General features: G+C 42.1%; 1 protein-coding gene across 7 annotated transcripts in view; it reads left to right on the top strand.

The window, feature by feature from the left end:
- The window catches only part of myo6a (myosin VIa), a 100,289-nt gene that overhangs the window by 53,314 nt on the left and 27,014 nt on the right, over positions 1-19,961 (top strand). For all 7 annotated transcript variants that reach the window (XM_029754380.1, XM_029754375.1, XM_029754365.1 and 4 more), the window contains exons 15-22: positions 1,301-1,373; positions 15,734-15,861; positions 16,091-16,186; positions 16,484-16,654; positions 18,089-18,127; positions 18,425-18,518; positions 19,584-19,714; positions 19,836-19,913. In XM_029754380.1, the coding sequence (XP_029610240.1) occupies positions 1,301-1,373; positions 15,734-15,861; positions 16,091-16,186; positions 16,484-16,654; positions 18,089-18,127; positions 18,425-18,518; positions 19,584-19,714; positions 19,836-19,913 (810 nt within the window). The remainder of the gene's footprint in view (positions 1-1,300; positions 1,374-15,733; positions 15,862-16,090; positions 16,187-16,483; positions 16,655-18,088; positions 18,128-18,424; positions 18,519-19,583; positions 19,715-19,835; positions 19,914-19,961) is intronic.

Here is a 19,961-nt window from a genome sequence, read left to right as displayed (position 1 = left end):
AACACACAGAAATTTGAGCCTTACATCTTTAATAGGGTCAAATCTGTAAACTATCATTTCGATAAAACTAAAAGTCTTTATTCTTTCAGTGAAATACAGAACCGTTCCATATTATATCGAACGGGTGGCAACCCTAAGTCTAAATATTACTGTTACATTGCACAACCTTCAATGTTATGTCAAAATTATGTAAAGTTCTGGCAAATGAATTACGGTCTTTGTTGGGAAGAAATGGTCTTCAAACAGTTCACAACGAGCCAGGCGGCCCAAACTGTTGCATGTACCCTGAATCTGCATGCAATGAACGCAAGAGAAGTGACACAATTTCCCTAGTTAATATTGCCTGCTAACATGAATTTCTTAACTAAATATGCAGGTTTAAAAATATATACTTGTGTATTGATTTTAAGAAGGGCATTTATGGTTTGGGACATTGGTGCAACGATTGTGCTTTTTTTTTCGCGAATGCGCTTTTGTTCAATCATCACCCGTTTGGTGAAGTAGGTAAATTCGATGATAAATTAACAGGCACCGCATTGATTATATGCAATGCAGGACAAGCTAATTCAACTAGTGCTATCAACCATGTGTAGTAAACTAGTGATTATGTTTATATAAGTTGTTAGCTAGCATTAAACTTATCTTGGCTCCTTGCTGCACTCGCGTAACAGGTGGTCAGCCTTCCATGCAGTCTCCTCGTGGATTGCCATGTAATTGGCCATACGCCGATTACCGATTTTTGTTATGAAAACTTGAAATCGGCCCTAGTTAATCGGCCATGCCGATTAATCAGTCGACCTGATTTTGAGCCTGTAATCGAACCCACAAATGCTGATGCTCCAGATACTCAACTAGTCTAAAGAAGGCCAGTTTTATTGCTTTTTTAAATAGAACAACAGTTTTCAGCTGTGCTAACATAATTTCAAAGGGTTTTCTAATGATCAACTAGCCTTTTAAAATGATAAACTTGGATTAGCTAACACAACGTGCCATTGGAACACAGGAGTGATGGTTGCTGATAATGGGCCTGTACGCCTACGTAGGTTTTCCATTAAAAATCAGTCGTTTCCAGCTACAATAGTCATTTACAACATTAACAATGTCTACACTGTATATGACCAATTTGATGTTATTTTCATTTACAAAAAATGCTTTTTTTTTTCAAAAACAAGGACATTTCTAAGTGACCCCTAACTTTTGAACGGTAGTGTAAGTAAACAGACTTTAATTATTTCCTTAATGTCATTATGAGTGACATTACCAATGCTTGTTTTTGGACCCGTTCTGTTTTGAATTCTAGGAACAAGAGCTGTATCAGAAGGAGGGTCTTGGAGTAAATGAGGTCCATTATGTCGACAATCAGGACTGCATAGGTTTGTCTCGTCTTCGTATCTTTACATGCACATCATTTGAGGTTTACCCTACATACAGTATCCTCTGCCTAGTTTCCAGTTCCCCCCCCCCAATGTTCTTCTGACTGGAGATCTGTTTTGGCCTCCGTTTGTGTGGGAAGGTGGAATAGCTGTTTTCTCTGAGAGGTTTACGCTTTTGAGCACTAAACTCTTGACCCTGACCCCAAGTTATGTTTCATGGTCAACAGAAATAAAGCAGTTGATGGGAGGTAGATTGATTATGTTGCAGAGCGCACCTAAACCCCTCTGTTTGAGGTGTGTGTGTGTGTGTGTGTGTGTGTGTGGTATGGCGGCAGGATACCGGAGAGTGGAATGGAGGTGACCGGGGTTAACGCTAGATAGAATTGGGTCTGCGTTTTAAGAGGAGCAGCCGGTGGAACAAAGCATGCCCTGTAGACTCACTCTCTGAGAACAGACATTTTACTTTCTGTTCCATCAAATAGGGTTGGGTGTTTATAGCCAAAATGTATCACAATATTTCACTTTTTTTTTTTGTAGTTTTATATTTTTTAATAGTACAGGTTATAAATTTGCTTTAAGTAGTGCATGACCTTAGCATGGCAACACATACATTCTAAGTGATTTCAATGGGTCTTTCTCAATACTGGTTGTTTTATACTGTTAAATCAAACTTCAAACAAAAGTAATTTTCATAAATGTCTGCATCTCTTGCTCTCATTTTGAGATCATGTCCACAGTGCCACAAATGGCTGCGTGATATGGGCAAAAAAATGGAGGCCTTATTTTTAAACAGATGTTGCTATTGCTATTTGATTTGTGATTTTAGACCAAAATACTTGGGTGAACTGTTGGAATCATGAAAATATGTCATTATTATTTTAATTCTATAGTTATATTATAATAATGGGCACTTTGAATAGTGTTTGACATGAAAAAGCCTGGGAGTTATTGTGACATGTTGTTTCCCAGTGGACCCTAATTAGATGTTAGCTACGTTAATGTTTTCTCTTACTTGATCTAGCTAAAATATGCATGCTTTGCCTATTCCTGTCTGATTTAGAAGATACTGTTGCACAAACAAAATGCTGACTTGTATCCGACTGTATTAGCTAGCTATGTTTTCTGACTCGGTAAATGTATTAGCTAGCTAGCTTACTTGCTATTAGCAGCTAACACGATTTATTTTAGCCACAACTTATTTTAATTCGATTTTTTTTTTTAACCTTTATTTAACTAGGCAAGTCAGTTAAGAACAGTCTTATTTTCAATGACGCCCTAGGAACAGTGGGTTAACCGCCTTGTTCAGGGGCAGAACGACAGATTTGAACCTTGTCAGCTCGGGGATTCGATCTTGCAACCTTTCGGTTACTAGTCCAATGCTCTAACCACTAGGTTACCTGCTGCCACTTGCTAATAAACAAACTAGCTGTTTGCACACAGTAAGATACACAAACTAATAGTGTAATTATAGAACGCTTGTGGATTTATATTAAGAAGCAAAGTGGAAACAGCATCATTGGCAACACTTTTTGCATCTGCTGCATTGACCATGCAGACTGAAGAGTGAAAGACAAGTGGTCTCGCGGTCGAAGCAACAACTCCGCTCCTTGAGTGACTAGGGGCGGGGAAAGAGGGAGGGGGAGACAGACGACTCAAGTAGCGGAGTGAACTATAAAAACGGACACGTTGCACTCTACACACATGTACACATGGATTTTGTGTTTATGTGATAGAGTAGGAGCCTGAGGGCCTTAATGTGTTATGAAATGTAATGTCATGTAATATTTGTAGTTGTGTATAACTGCCTTAGTGTTGCTGGATCCCAGGAAGACAGCAGCTAATGGGAATCCTTAATAAATACGCCACACTGCCATGTTTATTTGTATCACATTTAGCAAACCAAACATTGAAATACCGCTACAGAAGATAAAGTAAAAACCCAAACCGTTCCCTTCGTCAATACCGATGTCAAATTTTATTGGTCACATACACATATTTAGCATATGTTATTACGGGTGTAGCAATATGTTTGTGTTCCTAGCTCCAACAGTGCCGTAGTATCTAACAATTCACAACAATACACACTAATCTAAAAGTAAAAGAATGGAATTAAGAAATATATAAATATTAGATTGAGCAATGTCAGTGGCATTAACTAAAATACAGTAGAATACAGTATGTACAAATGAGATAAAAGCAGTTTGTAAACATTATTTAAACATTTATTTAAGTGACTATTTTTCCATTATTAAATTTGCCAGTGATTCCAAATTTATGTACATAGGGCAGCAGCCTCTAAGGTGCAGGGTTGTGTAACCGGGTGGAAGCTGGCTAGGGATGGCTATTTAACAGTCTGATGGCCTTGAGATGGAAGCTGTTTTTCAGTCTCTCGGTCCCAGCTTTGATGCACCTGTACTGACCTCGCCTTCTGGATGATAGCGGGGTGAACAGGCCATGGCTTGGGTGGTTCTCCTTGATGATCTTTTTGGCCATCCTGTGACATCGGGTGCTGTACGTGTCCTGGAGGGCAGGTAGTTACAAATAACATTTTATTTGTCGACTATAACTCATTTTATTTGCTGAATACAACAGGTGTATACCTTAGCGGGAAATGCTTACTTACAAGCCCTTAACCAACAATGGAGTTCAAGAAATAGTTAAGAAAATATTTACTAAATAAAGAACATTTAAAAAAATCTAAAAGTAACACAAGAAAATGACATAACAATCGAGTCTGTGTGGGGATACAGGTTAGTCAAGGTAATTTGTAAAGTGACTATGCATAGATAATAAATAGCGAGTAGCAGCAGTGTAAAAACAAACGGGGGGGGTCGTCAATGTAAATAGTCCTGGTGGCCATTTGATTAATTGTTCAGCGGTCTTATGGCTTGGGGGTAGAAGCTGTTAAGGATCCTTTTGGTTCTAGACTTGGTGTTCCGGTACCGCTTGCCGTGCGGTAGCAGAGAAGTCTGATTTGGGTGACTGGAGTCTTTGACAATTTTCCCCTGACACTCAGATCGTCAGTGACGTATGCACCGAGGAACTTGACATTTTCCAACTTCTCCACTGCAGTCCTGTCGATGTGGATAGGGGCGTGCTCCCTCTGCTGTTTCCTGAAGTCCACAATCAGCGCCTTTGTTTATTTGATGTTGAGTGAGAGGGTATTTTCCTGGCACAACATTTCCAGGGCCCTCACCTCCTCCCTGTAGGCTGTCTCGTCATTGTTGGTAATCAGGCCTACTACTGTTGTTGTCTGCAAACTTGATGATTGAGTTTGAGACGTGCTTGGCCACGCAGTCACAGGGAGTACAGGAGGGGGCTGAGCATGCACCCTTGTGGGGCCCCTGTGTTGAGGATCAGCGAAGTGGAGGTGTTGTTTCCTACCTTCACCACCTGGTGGTGGCCCGTCAGGAAATCCAGGACCCAGTTACACAAGGCGGGGTTTAGACCCAGGGCTCCGAGGTTAATGATGAGCATGGAAGGTACTATAGGGTTGAATGCTGATATGTAGTCAATGAACAGAATTCTTACATAGGTATTCCGCTTGTCCAGATGGGATAGGGCGGTGCGCTTGCATCGTCTGTGTATCTATTTGGGTGGTAAGCAAATTGAAGTGGGTCTAAGGTGTCAAGTAAGGTAGAGGTGATAGGATCCTTAACTACCCTCTAAAAGCACTTCATGATGAAAGAAGTGAGTGCTACAGGGCGATAGTCATTTAGTGCGGTATCCTTTGTTCCTGTACCCAAGAAAGCAATGGTGGACATCTTGAAGCGAGTGGGGACAGCACACTGGGATAGGGAGAGATTGAATATGTCAGCTGGTCTGCGCATGCTCTGAAGACGTGACTAGGGATGCCGTTTGGGCTGGCAGCTTTGCGAGGGTTAACAAGCTTAAACATCTTACTCACGTCAGCCACGGAGAAGGAGAGCCCACAGTCCTTGGTAGCGGGCCGCGTCGGTGGCACTGTGTTCTCCTCAAAGCGGGCGAAGGATTTGTTTAGCTTGTCCGGAAGCAAGACGTTGGTCTGTGACCCTGCCACATGCGTCTCGTGCCTGAGCCATTGAATTGCGACTACACTTTGTCTGACGTTTTAGCCTGTTTGGTTGCTTTACGGAGGGAATAACTCCACTGTTTTGTATTTGGCCATATTCCCAGTTACCTTGCCATGGTTAAATGCAGTGGTTCACGCTTTCAGTTTTGCGCGAATGCTGCCATCTGTCCACGGTTTCTGGTTTGGGTAGGTTTTAATAGTCAGTGGTTAAAACATCTCCTATACACTTCCTGATGACCTCAGTCACCAAATCCGTGTATGTTATTCTCAGAGGCTACCCGGAACATATCCCAGTTCGTGTGATCAAAACAGTCTTGAAGCATGGATTACGATTGTTCAGACCAGCGTTGAATTGTCCTTAGCACGGGTGCTTCCTGTTTCAGTTTCTGCCTATAGGAAGGGAGGAGCAACATGGAGTCTTGATCAGATTTGCCGAGGGGAGGGCCTTGTAGGCATTTCAGAAAGTTGAGTAGCGGTGGTCCAATCTTTTCCCAGCGCGACTACTACAGTCAATGTGTTGCTAGAACTTCGGTAGGGTTTTCCTCAGATTTGTTTTGTTAAAATCCCTAGCTACAATAAATGCTGCCTCAGGATATATGGTTTCCAGTTTGCCGTCGTGGTATCAGCTTGAGGGGGAATATACACAGCTGTGACTATAACTGAAGAGATTTCTCTTGAGGTAATACGGTTGGCATTTGATTGTGAGGTATTCTAGGTCGGGTGAACGAAGAACTTGAGTTTCTGTATGCTATTACAGTCACACCATGAGTAGATAATCATGAAACATACACCCCCGCCTTTCTTCTACCCGGAGAGTTCTTTATTCCTGTCTGCGTGATGTATTGAGAACCCAGCTGGCTGTATGGACGGGGACAGCATATCCCAAGAGCCATGTTTCAGTGAAACAGAGTATGTTACAGTCCCTGATTTAGAACCTAACAGAACAAAGGATCCAATTCAGGGAAGTCGTATTCCTGGTCGTAATGCTGGTGAGTTACTGCCACACTGATATCCAAAAGGTATTTCCGGCTGTATGTTATAAAACCCCCCAAAAATTCTGGGCTAATAATGTAAGAAATACACACATAAAACAAATACTGCAAAGTTACTTAGGAGCTAGAAGCAGAGCTGCCATATCATTCGGCGCCATCTTACGCACAGTAAAATATGGTATACCGCCCAGCCCTACCATCACGTTGTTCATCATAAGTTTTTCAACAGATTTTTTTCCTACCCACAAATTCCTTAGTCACTCGATATTTGTCTGTGCATTTACTGCATATGAGGGATAATATATCCTCCTCGATTGGCAAAGTAAATAAGTGTCTAAGGGACAGTCTATTGTGATTCTATTGCGCTAGAATGCCTGTGCTTTTGCAGCATTGCGAAATCCCGAGAATATGCCGATTTGGAGCTTTTTGTTTATTTAGTATTTTTATTTTACTTTAACTAGGAAAGTCAGTTTAAGAACAAATTCTTATTTACAAGGATGGCCTAGGAACAGTGGGTTAACTGCCTTGTTCAGGGGCAGAACGACAGATTTTTACCTTGTCAGCTCGGGGATTCGATCTAGCAACATTTCAGTTACTGCCCCAACGCTCTATCAAGTTTCGTGGAGTCACAAGCTTGATATCATTGCGTGCAACAAATATGGGACCACTTGGGACTACTTCAATGGGACTACTTCAATGCACATATACAGTAATTGAATTTATCCCAATGCTTTTGGTCCCCTAAAATGGGGGGGAGACTGACTATGTACAAAAGGGTGCTGTAATTTCTAAATGCTTCACCCGATATGGATGAAAATACCTTCAAATTAAAGCTGACATTCTGCACTTCATAGTTGTTTATCATTTCAAATCCGAAGTGCTGGAGTACAGAGACAAAGCGACAAAAAATAGGTCATTGCCCCAATACTTATGGCGCTCACGGTGTCTCTTACACCTTCAGTGCAGTGTTTCCGCTGCAATCATCTTGCTGTGGTGTTGCGCCACGCCAACATTATTGCCGCCACAACAAAAATATATGGAACATGAAAGGCGCACTTTGATGTTCTACTTTGAAGATGCTAGATCAGTACACATTGACTTTTCCTCTGCAAACAAAATGACTAATGAATAGAAAAATCTGACAACCCCATAGTAAAATATTATATCTATTGACCTAGTCGGCTTGTTGTGCGTTCTATGCAAGATAAATATTCCTCAAGGCGCATTCAAGTTGCAAATGCCATAGGGAGGTAAACATGCATTCTGACAATCAAGGCACAGCAATTCATAAAGCAATCGTGGGGAGAACAGCACTTTTTTTTAATGGCCTTTGTTAAAAAGAGGGGGGATCCCAGCTTTGTATTTATTATGGATCCCCATTAGCTACTGCGAAGGCAGCAGCTGTTCTTCCTGGGGTCCAGCGAAAATGTAGGCAGTGATATACAATTTTTAAACATTAAAATACATTTTACAACAAATTTCACAATACATTAACTGTGTGCCCTCGGGCCACTACTCTACTAACCACAACACACAATTTGTGTGTGTGTGTGTGACTCAGTCCTCACTGTACCGTAAAGTGTGTAATCTGATTTGACCGCTTATGTGAGTTACTTGATGTGGAATAGAGTTACATGTAGTACTGTGCGCCTCGCATACCGTAAATTCCGGACTATAAGCCGCAACTTTTTTCCCAGGCTTTGAACCTCGCGGCTTAACCTCTCTAGGATCGACGAAATCGTCCCACCTACATAACAGCCAGTGGAAGACACGGAGAAATGCATATGATGCAGCTTTCAAGTTGAAGGCGATTGATCTGGCTGTTGGAAAAGGAAATAGAGCTGCTGCACGGGAGCTTGGTCTTAATGAGTCGATGATAAGACGTTGGAAACAGCAGCGTGAGGAATTGACTCCGTGCAAAAAGACAACTAACGCTTACTGCAAATGTTGTATTTTTTGTTACAAGCCGTGTTTCGTTAAAGCCTGTGTAAAGTTAATTTGTTTCAATGTACCGGTAGGCACCTGTGGCTTATAGACATGTGCGGCTTATTTATGTTCAAAATAATACTTTTTTTTAAAATTCAGTGGGTGCGGCTTATATTCAGGTGCGCTTAATAGTCCGGAAATTACGGTAGTCTGTTTTGGACTTGGGGACTGTGAAGAGACCTCTGGTGGCATGTCTTTTGGGTTATGCATGGGTGTCCGAGCTGTGTGCTAGTAGGGCTGGGCGGTATACCGTATTTTACGATATACCGGTATTGATGCATGGACCAGTTTGGGCTTTTACTTCACCTTCTGTAACGGTATTTGAATGTTTGGTTTGTTAAATGTGATACGCTGTGTTTAATGTCCATTTTCATAGTTATAAAAATAATTATAGTTCGCTACTTGAGTAATCTCTCTCCGCTCTCTCTCCGTGCCGCTTTCCTCACAGACCTAGCCCCGCCCCCGTCACTCAAGGAGCGCATTTGTTCCTTGACAACGAGATGCTTGCGTTCAGTGTGCATGGTCAATGCAGCACATACAATGCTGTTTTCACTTTGCTTCTTCATATAAATCCAGTAGCGTTCTATAATTACGCTATTAGTTTGTGTTGCTTACATCTGCAAACAGCTAGTTTGTCTTTTCTTAGCGAGTTGGGCCTAAATCTTGTTAGCTGCTAATGCTAATCGCTAGGTAGTTAGCTAATAAATGAACCGTGTCAGAGCAAACATAATTGGTTATACAGCCTGATAATACCAGTGATGGTGTAGTCCTAAATCAGCATGTTTGTGCGACAGTACCTTCTAAATCAAATATAAATACAATAAGCATTAATATGTTAGCTACATGAAGTAGCTAAGAGAATACAGACAATGTAGCCAAAGATTATAGGGTCCCCTTGGAAACAATTATCAACACTTTGGATCCAAACACAATAACTCCTCCCTGGCATTTTCATTAATTTTCATGTCAAACAACACTATTCAAAGTGCCAACTATCATATTCTAACTATAGAATTTGAATGATCATTCCATTTCCATGATTCCAACATTGCACCTAAATGTTTTGCTCTAAATCATCAATCAAATCGCATTTTTTATTTCACCTTTATTTAACTAGGTAGGCCAGTTGAGAGCAAGTTCTCATTTACAACTGCGACCTGGCCAAGATAAAGCAAAGCAGTGCAACAAAATCAACAGAGTTGCACATTAACAAACGTAGTCAATAACACAATAGAAACATCTGTCTACAGTGTGTGCAAATTCAGTAAGGAAGTAAGGCAATAAATAGGCCAATTGTGGCGAAGTAATTACAATTGATCAATTTACACTGGAGTGATATATGTGCAGATTAGGATGTGCAAGTAGGAATACTGGTGTGCAAAAGAGCAAATAACAAATATGGGGATGCTGTTGGTTGGATGGGCTATTTACAGATGGGCTGTGTACAGCTGCAGCGATCGGTAAGCTGCTCTGACAGCTGATGCTTAAAGTTAGAGAGGGAGATATGTCTCCAGCTTCAGTGATTTTTGCAATTTGTTCCAGTCATTGGCAGCAGAGAACTGGAAGGAAAGGCGACCGAAGGAGGTGTTGGCTTTGGGGATGACCAGTGAAATATACCTGCTGGACCACGTGCTACGGGTGGGTGTTGCTATGGTGACCAGTGAGCTGAGATAAGGCGGGGCTTTACCTAGTAAAGATTTATAGATGACCTGGTGCCAGTGGGTTTGGCGACGAATATGTAGCGAGGACCAGCCAACGAGAGCATACCGGTCGCATTGGTGGGTAGTCAGAAATAGCAATAAAAGAAATGCCTTACCTTTGAAGATCTTATTCTGTTTGCACTCCAAAAGCTCCCAGCTACATCACAAATGATCCTTTTGTTCGATAAAGTCCTTTATATCCCCAAAAACTCAGTTTAGCTGGTGCGCCCTAATACGTAAATAAACGATAAAATTTAAGACGGAGAACCGTTATTGTCTTTACCGGAGATAAACAACAAAGAATGCGCTCTCATCCACGCGCATGAAAACACTACAGCCAAAATGGGAGCCACTTAGAAAAAATACATATTTTAGCTAATTTTTCCAAAAACAAGCCTGAAACTCTTTCTAAAGACTATTGACATCTAGTGGAAGCCCTAGGAACTGCAATCTTGGAGGTTTTCGCCTCATAATAAGCATGACAGCCATTGGAAACAGTGGTAGGCTGAACATTCTTTTAATTTGTTTTATTTTTATGGTTTGTCCTCGGGTTTTTGCCTGCCATATCGGTTCTGTTATACTCGCAGACATTATTTTAACAGTTTTTAGAAACTGCATATCCTCGCTTCTGGGCCTGAGTAACAGGCAGTTTACTTTGGGCATGCTTTTCATCCAGACCTCAAAATACTGCCCCCTAGCCCCAAGAAGTTAACCCAGTGTCCAAAGAAGGGCCAGATGTATACACAATGGTGTCATCTGCGTAGAGGTGGATCAGAGAATCACCCGCAGCAAGAGCAACATCATTGATGTATATACAGAGAAGAGTCGGCCCGAGAATTGAACCCTGTGGCACCCCCATAGACTGCCAGAGGTCCGGACAACAGGCCCTCCAATTTGACACACTGAACTATATCTGAAAAGTAGTTAGTGAACCAGGCGAGGCAGTCATTAGAGAAACCAAGGCTGTTGAGTCTGCCAATAAGAATGCGGTGATTGAGTCGAAAGCCTTGGCCAGGTCGATGAAGACGGCTGCACAGTACTGTCTTTTATCGATGGCGGTTATGATATTGTTTAGGACCTTGAGCGTGGCTGAGGTGCACCTGTGACCAGCTCGGAAACCAGATTGCATAGTGGAGAAGGTACAGTGGGATTCAAAATGGTCGGTGGTCTGTTTGTTCACTTGGCTTTCGAAGACTTTGGAAAGGCAGGGCAGGATGGCTATAGGTCTGTAGTTTAGGTTTAGAGTGTCTTCCCCCTTTGAAGAGGGGGATGATCGCAGCTACGTTCCAATCTTTGGGGATCTCAAATGATACAAAAGAGAGGTTGAACAGACTACTAATAGGGGTTGCAACAATGGCGGCTGATCATTTTAGGAAGAGAGGGTCCAGATTGTCTAGCCCAGCTGATTTGTATGGATCCAGATTTTGCAGTTCTTTCAGAACATCAGCTGTCTGGATTTGGGTGAAGGACAAGCGGGGGGGGGGGGGGGGCTTGTGCCAGTTGCTGCGGTGGGTGCAGAGCTGTTGGGGGTTGGGGTAGCCCGGTGGAAAGCATGGCCAGCTGTAGAGAAATGCTCTCGATTTATCAGTGGTGACAATATTTTCTAGTCTTAGTGCATTGGGCAGCTGGGAGGAGGTACTCTTATTCTCCATGGACTTTAGTGTCCCAAACCTTTTTGGAATTAGTGCTGCAGGATGCAAATTTCTGTTTGAAAAGCTAGCCTTTGCTTTCCTAACTGACTGTGTGTATTGGTTCCTGACCTCCCTGGAAAGTTGCATATCACGGGGAATATTCGATGCTAGTGCAGTACGCCACAGGGTGTTTTTGTGCTGGTCAAGGACAGTCAAGTCTGGAGTGAACCAAGGGCTATATCTGTTCTTAGGTCTACATTTTTTAAAGCGGCATGCTTATTTAAGATGTTAAGGAAAGCGCTTTTTAAAGAACAACTAGGCATCCTCTACTGACAGGATGAGGTCAATATCCTTCCAGGATACCCGGGCCAGGTCGATTAGAAGTGTTTTGGGGAGTGTTTGACAGTGATGAGTTGTGGTCGTTTGACCACGGACGCAGGCAGTGATCGCTGAGATCCTGGTTGAAAACAGCAGAGGTGTATTTAGAGGGCAAGTTGGTCAGGTTGATATCTATGAGTGTGCCCATGTTTACGGATTTGGGGTTGTACCTGGTAGGTTCCTTGATAATTTGTGTGAGATTGAGGGCATCTAGCTTAGATTGTAGGATGGCTGGGGTGTTAAGCATATCCCAATTTAGGTCACCTAGCAGTATGAACTCTGACGATAGATGGGGGGGTAATCAATTCACATATGGTGTCCAGGGCACAGCTGAGAGCTGAGGGGGTTCTATAACAAGCGGCAACAGTGAGGAACTTATTTCTGGAGAGATGGATTTTTAAAAGTAGAAGCTCGAACTGTTTGGGTATAGACCTGGATAACCTGCAGAGTTCTGTCATACTATCTCTACAGTAGATTGCAATTCCGCCCCCTTTAGCAGTTCTGTCTTGACGGAAAATGTTGTAATTGGGGATGGAAGTTTCAGAATTTTTGGTGGCCATCCTAAGCCAGGATTCAACATTTGCTATTGCAACATTTAGTTCAAAATACGGTTTAGATTGTTTGCCCATATCATGCAGCCCTACATGGTGGTGTGGAAAATATCTCAAATGACTGCAGGAAATTTATGAAAATGCAAAATAAATATTTTGGGTTGAATTGAACAGTATAAAACAATCAGAATGGAGAAAGACCCATTTGAAGTCACTTAGAATGTATATGTTGCCACCCTGAGGTCATGCACTACTTATAAAGCAAATTTAGAAATGTTATAATTTAAAAACATAAAATACTGTCAAATACCGCCATACCGTCCAAAAAAAATGTAATATCGTGATATATTTTGTCCATATCACCCAGCACTATGTGCTAGTAGTTTAAACAGACACCTCTGTACATTCAACATGTCAACACCTCTCACATAGTGAAGTCAATCTCTCCTCTACTTTGAGCCATGAGAGATTGACATGCATGTTGTTAATGTTAGCTCTTCATGTACATTTAAGGGCCAGCCATGCTGCCCTATTCTGGGTCAGTTGTAATTTTCCCAAGTCCCTCTTTGTGGCACCTGACCACACGACTGGGCAGTAGTTGTCCAGGTGCAACAAAACTAGGGCCTGTAGGACCTGCCTTGTTGATAGTGCTGTTAAGAAGGCAGATCAACACTTACTATGGACAGACCTCTCCCCATCTTAGCTACTGTTGCATCAATATGTTTTGACCATAAGTTTACAAGCCGTAGTTACTCCAAGCAGTTTGGTCTCCTTAACTTGCTAAATTTCCATGTTATTCTTTACAAGATTTAGTTGAGGTTTAGGGTTTAGTGAATGATTTGTCCAAAATACAATGCTTTGTTTTTTGAAAATATTTAGGACTAACTTACTTGCCACCCATTCTGAAACTGACTGCAGCTCTTAAGTGTTAGCAGTGATTTCACACACTGTAGTAGATGACGTGTTGAGTCATCAGCATACACCACATAAGGCTTTACTCCAAGCCAGTGGCGGTCATCAGTAAAGATTGAAAAAAAGTAAAGGGCCTAGACAGCTGCCCTTGGGAATGCCTCATTCTACCTGGATTATGTTAGAGAGGCTACCATTAAAGAACACCATATGTGTTCTGTTAGACGGCTAACTCTCAATCCACATTATCTCAGGGGGTGTAAAGCCATAAAACGGCTCCCACAATCTTTTTTATTATCAATTTCTCTCAGCCAATCATCATTAATTTGTCTAAGTGCTATGCATGTTGAATGCCCTTCCCAAAAGTGTGCTGTAAGTCTGTTAATTTAGTTACTGTAAAATAGCATTGTATCTGGTCAAGCACCATTTTTTTCCCCCCCCAGAAGTCTACTAAGGGTTGGTAAAAGGCTGATTGGTAGGCTATTTGAGCCAGTAAAGGGTGCTTTACTGTTCTTGGGTAGTGGAATTAATTTAGCTTCCCTCCAGGCCTTTTGTAAGCTTAGATTTGAAGGGATGGCGAATATGAGTGGCGATATCGTCCACTATCATCCTCAGTAATTTTCCATCCAAGTTGTCAGTTTGTCAATTTTTCATCCTCTTCCACCCTCAATTTACAGAATTCAAAATTACAATGCTTGTCTTTGATAATTTGGTCAGTTATACTTGGATTGGTTTGGCGTTTGTTGCTGGCATGTCATGCCTATTTGCTAATCTTGCCATGAAAAAAAATATATATATATTAATGGAGTTGCCTATATCAGTGGGTTTTGTGACGAATGAGCCATCTGATTTCATTTGAGGTGCTCCAAAGCGTTTTACTATTATTCTTTATATCATTTGTCTTTGTTTCATAATGTAGTTTATTTTTGTTCTTAGTCACATGATTTCTTAATTTGCAGTAGGTTTGCCAATCGGTTTTGCAGAAAGACTTATTTGTCATTCCTTTTCCTCATCCCTGTCAACACTTTTTAATTCCTTATCAATCCACGGGGATTTTAGTTTATAGTCGTTTTCTTAATGGTTGCACGCATATTAGTAACTGGCGTAAGCAATTTCATAAATTTGTCAAGTGCAGTGTCTGGTGGCTCCTCATTACACACCACAGACCAGCAAATATTATTTACATCATCATAGAAATCACTACAAAACCTCTTGTAGGACCTCTTATACACAATATTAGGTCCAGTCTTTGGTTAGCATGTTACCGCTAAACAATTTGCAGTGAGTGAAAAGGGGAGTGTGGGGTTAAATGTAACACGGGTCAATTGTAGGGTGACTTGGGGTTAAATGTCAACCTACATCAAATAAATAATTATTTGTGAGTGACTTAACTTGTGATGAGACGGATGACATTTTTTTGTTCAGCATGAGTAGTGGCAACCGGGGATGTGTTGGGGGGGGGGGATGATGACATGAAGCTAACTAGGTGAAAAATCTGTCAACGTGCCCTTGAGCAAGGCACTTAACCCTAATTGCTACTGTAAGTCACCCTGGAAAAGAAGGTACAGGCTGGGGGACGTGTTATCCCAAGTTGCCCTAACAGGTAGACCTATATTATAGTTTTACTGCGTTTATTCAAGTTCATCAACAATAAGATGCTAACTAGTTAAATAATCTAATTTGGGATCTAGCTAATGATTAGTTCAATAGGGGAAATGCAGATAGGCAACCCCATGCTTCAGCCTATTTATTTATAGCCACTATGCTGTTATCAGTTGGGCTACAGGTGATTGCTAATTGCTAAAAGCAGACGTGTGTGTGTGTTAAAATATATACAATTTTACCAATATCTTATTGGGCTCATTTTGGGAGGTGGAAATTATATTTTAGGTTGTGGCGGCATCATTTTATTTTCACTCATTTTGGAGTATAATGTCCTTTTTAAAAAGTCACCAGAACTGAGCTTCTCAGTCCTTCTACATAAACATTATTCAGTGGCCCTGGGCATGGCCCTACTACTGCATTTGGTAATCCAGCCCTGGACTATACAAAGACTAAACCCCTTATGAAATACAGGAAGCAACAGTATAGCTCAAACTGAAAGATGATTGGATATAGTCATTTTGGGATACCTTGACCTTTTGACCTCTGTCTGTTTACAGACCTTGTGGAGGCCAAGCTGGTGGGCATCCTGGACATCCTGGATGAAGAGAATCGTCTACCTCAGCCAAGCGACCAGCACTTTGCAGAGACCGTACACAACAAGCACAAGAACCACTTCCGACTAACCGTGAGTTTTTACTTTAATCAGGATTCATGTCCTTTCTGTGTGTTATAGGCAGTGCCTGTGTGTGTGTGTGTGTGTGTGTGTGTGTGTGTGTGTGTGTGTGTGCGCGCATTTTAACATTTGTAAAGTAATTTGTGTGTTTCTTTCTTTAAGCCATTTGAAAGGTCATGCTTCAGTGGTTGTATTTGTGTTTCACTTATTTAAAATGGATGGTGTGTGATGCATCCCTCAGGTGCCCAGGAAATCCAAGCTGCAAGTCCACAGGAACGTGAGGGATGACGAGGGATTCATTGTCAGACACTTTGCAGGAGCGGTGTGCTATGAGACAGTATGTTCAGGTTCACACACAATGACTCAGCATGATGTCTGAAGGCAAAAAAACATGTCATTTTTTTAATGAGTTTTATCATGTATATTTGTTATCCACCATATCCTTGTGGTAGGCCTATACTGCAGCATCTCCAACATTCTCCTGCTTTGAAACCTGCACAAAACCCAGCAGGTGGAACTCAAAGCATGTTTATTTTTTTTTTAAGTGCCCCACTTATCTTCCCAAGCAGAGCAGCCTTTTTCTGAACGGGGTACTTCTGCATCTTCAAGGTTCTACGTTTTCTCTCAATTGCAGACCAAGTTTGTGGAGAAGAACAATGATGCGCTGCACATGTCCCTGGAGTGCCTGGTGAGTGAGTCTAAAGACCGGTTTATCCGGGATCTCTTTGAGAACTCCAGCAACGCCAAGGACTCGAAACAGAAGGCCGGCAAACTCAGCTTCATCAGCGTCGGCAACAAATTCAAGGTGAGGACGAATGTTAATCCCACGCTTTTTATTACCAGACTTTATTCTTACGCTGCTTAACATGGTAGGTATCGTTTTACTTTCCACAGAGTTCATGTTCTCTCTCTATCCTGTTACCTGTGGTGTTCTTCCTAATGCCTCTCCCTCCCACTGTTCCGCCTCCCTTTCTGCTCTGTTCTTCGTTCCTCCTCCCTCTGTGTCTCCATCATTTGCCTATTCCCCCCCATCATAGCTGTGATTTAAAGTTGTGTAGAGAGAGGGAGAAATACAGACAGGAAAAGCAGAAAGGTAGGGGGGGGGTAAAATCAATCGTGATGACTTGTAGAAACAGCCAGGGAAATAAGGTAACTCGTCTTGTGCTGTTGTGTGTGACGAATCCCACAATGCATCAGTGAATAATGCTGTTCTCTCCAGCTAACCGCTTCCAGCCACCCCCTTTCCCCTCCATCGTCTCTGTGCTTCCTCCCTCCACAATTTGTCCCCTGCACCACAACATGCATACTTTGGGTTTTAATCTGAATTCAGCCCACGGGCAAACACTTGCTAATGATATCTGGATGTTGGCAGCTTTCAATTCCAATTAATTGAAATGTTATTCATATCAGTATCGCCAGTGTAGTGTCAATATTTTGCAACTTGTTATAGACCACAGCGAGATCCATAGCTTGTAAATAAGGCAGCTACTTTAGAAATAGTGATATAGATCTTTGAGCTTGACTAAGGCCTGATCATTGATGCAGTTTAGTACCTGTCTGTTCTCAGAGTTACAAGGTGAGATAGAAAGCGTTAGCAGCTGATTATATGAGATGTGCGATCCTGCCGGGTGTATGAATATTAATGTCCCACTGGTGATCCCTAGAGCAATCAGTCTGTTAAACACAGCTCTTTGCACACTAGGGTCGCAAAATTCCGGTAACTTGCGCAAAATTCCCAGGTTTTCCAGAAATCCTGGTTGGATAATTCCTGAAATCCAGGAATTAATTTGAACTGGGATTTCTGGTAAACCTGGACCAGTTGGGAAAATTACAGGGGATTTGCAACAAGAGCTCTAGAACAGTGACCGAGAGGGGCCAGTTGGTTATCTGTTTGTCTACCATCCCACAATGCATGGTTAGTCGGCTACCATGCGTTCCTCCGTCTGTCTGTCCTTCTGTTCCTGTGGTCCTACCGGGGTTGTATTTAGACCTGTTTGCATGAATGACATTCAAACAGAATCTCTTTTTGTTTTAGTTTCAATGCGCTTCAACTGTAAAACGTGTGCCTTTCATGGCTGTACTGTTGCTTAAGTAGCTGTTGATTTGAGTTTTGGACAGGTGCTCGCGCACTCTCTGCCTCCAGCGCAAGTACCCTTAGTAAGCTTGTGTTCATGTTGTGTTAGACTAGACAGGTCTGTCTGTCACTAAACAAAAGGTTTTCTTCTTTTTACCTCGACAGACCCAGTTGAACATTCTACTGGAGAAGCTTCGCAGCACGGTTAGTATTTACTACAGTGCTAAACGATTTACTGCTTCACCCCACTCACAGGGCGTCTAACTTGAGTTGAGATCAGGTCTCGTATAAAATAACTTTTATCGATCTCCCGGGGAAATGTTTTCTTTTGTAAGTCTGATGCCTAAGCCGATGTCTAACCAATCTGGGTCACCAAAGAAGTGGCCATCTTCAGTGTGGCTGCTGTCAGGGCTAACAGCTTGAAATTGCATATAGAACACTTGAATTGAATAGGGTCTTTATGGCTAACAGCCTCCTCTCTTGCTCTCTCCCCCCCCCCAGGGCTCCAGTTTCATCCGCTGTATCAAGCCCAATCTGAAGATGGTTAGCCACCAGTTTGAAGGGGCCCAGATCCTCTCCCAGCTGCAGTGCTCAGGTCAGTATATAGTTCTAAAGAGCAGGACTAATCAACTTGGCACCCTATTCCTTATGGGCCCTGGTCAAAAGTGGTGCACTATAAAGAGAATAGGGTGCCATTTAACACACGCTCTACATTGGTGATGGATGACGTGAAGATTCCCCACCGTACTGTTAAGCGTTAATTATTCAGTTGTTTATATTTAACTTGCGTACAACTACACTGGGAGACATGACTACAGATGTGGAATTTGAATCTGCCTGAAAGCGTTCAAATGCAAAATGACCAATGTGATATACATGCGTTTATTGAAAACTCAGTTTTCTTTTCTCTCCAGAAATTGGCACACAATTACTGTGTACCATCTACGTTTCTGCTTGTTCATCAGAAGTTCCTACCGGTGACCTGAACTTGACAGTGCCCTGTTCCACAGCAATCCTCTTCGTCCTAGACCTAGATGGTTTTACCTAGATGGGGGGGGGGGAACAACAGCCAAGAGCTGTTCTACTTCAGTGTTTTCTCAACTTTTCTCTTTCTTGGACTTTTTTTAATTTGCCTAGCAGCCTTCAGTTTAATGTCCCATTCTCCTGGTAAATTTGCGTACTGCATTTGACATGCTTTTCTTCTGTATCCTTGGAGCTGCCAGATTATATATATTTTTAATCTACACGAACTCATTAGTGATCCCACAGATAAAGGGAGAGACTATGCGCCAGTTCTCTGAGTTTAAGGACAAATGGTAGTGCATTAACCATATTGAGTGGGTGATGGACTGAGTGGAGTCAGCAAACGTTCGTTTGATACATTGGAAGAATGATTCAGAGAAATGTGTGTTAAAGTTCACCTCTGACTGAACAGGAGAAGATTGAAGCTTTAACTATGGTTTTACAATAAACATATGTTTTAAATGGTGTGTCACGCCTCAACTTCTGATGCAACATTTGATTCTTTAAGGTTATTTGATGCATCATTCGATTTATTTATTTATTTTTCCTTCGACAATAAAGCTGCCATTTAGTTGCAAGTGCCAAGATGTTTTCTCTCTCTTGGCTGGAGTGACCCTGTCTATGTCTATATGTGTAGGAATGGTGTCTGTGCTAGATCTCATGCAAGGAGGCTTCCCCTCCAGAGCGCCATTCCATGAGCTCTACAACATGTACAAGCAGTACATGCCTGCCAAGCTGACTCGCCTGGACCCAAGACTCTTCTGCAAGGTCAGTACCTCATGGCACACACACACACACACACACACACACACACACACTGGCCCTTCTCTGGGCTCCTCTACAAACACAGTTTGACATGTCATATCAACATCTTGTGTTTGCGCTGCAGGCTTTATTCAAAGCGCTGGGTCTGAATGAGAACGACTACAAGTTTGGGCTGACCAGAGTGTTCTTCAGACCTGGGAAGGTGAGAACTCCATGATCTGTCTCTGTGCTGTTGTCATTGTGCTGGTTT

The sequence above is a fragment of the Salmo trutta genome, chromosome 1, assembly GCF_901001165.1.
Source record: "Salmo trutta chromosome 1, fSalTru1.1, whole genome shotgun sequence".
In the NCBI taxonomy this organism is placed as follows: Eukaryota; Metazoa; Chordata; class Actinopteri; order Salmoniformes; family Salmonidae; genus Salmo; species Salmo trutta.
This window is presented reverse-complemented; position numbering and strand designations above follow the sequence as displayed.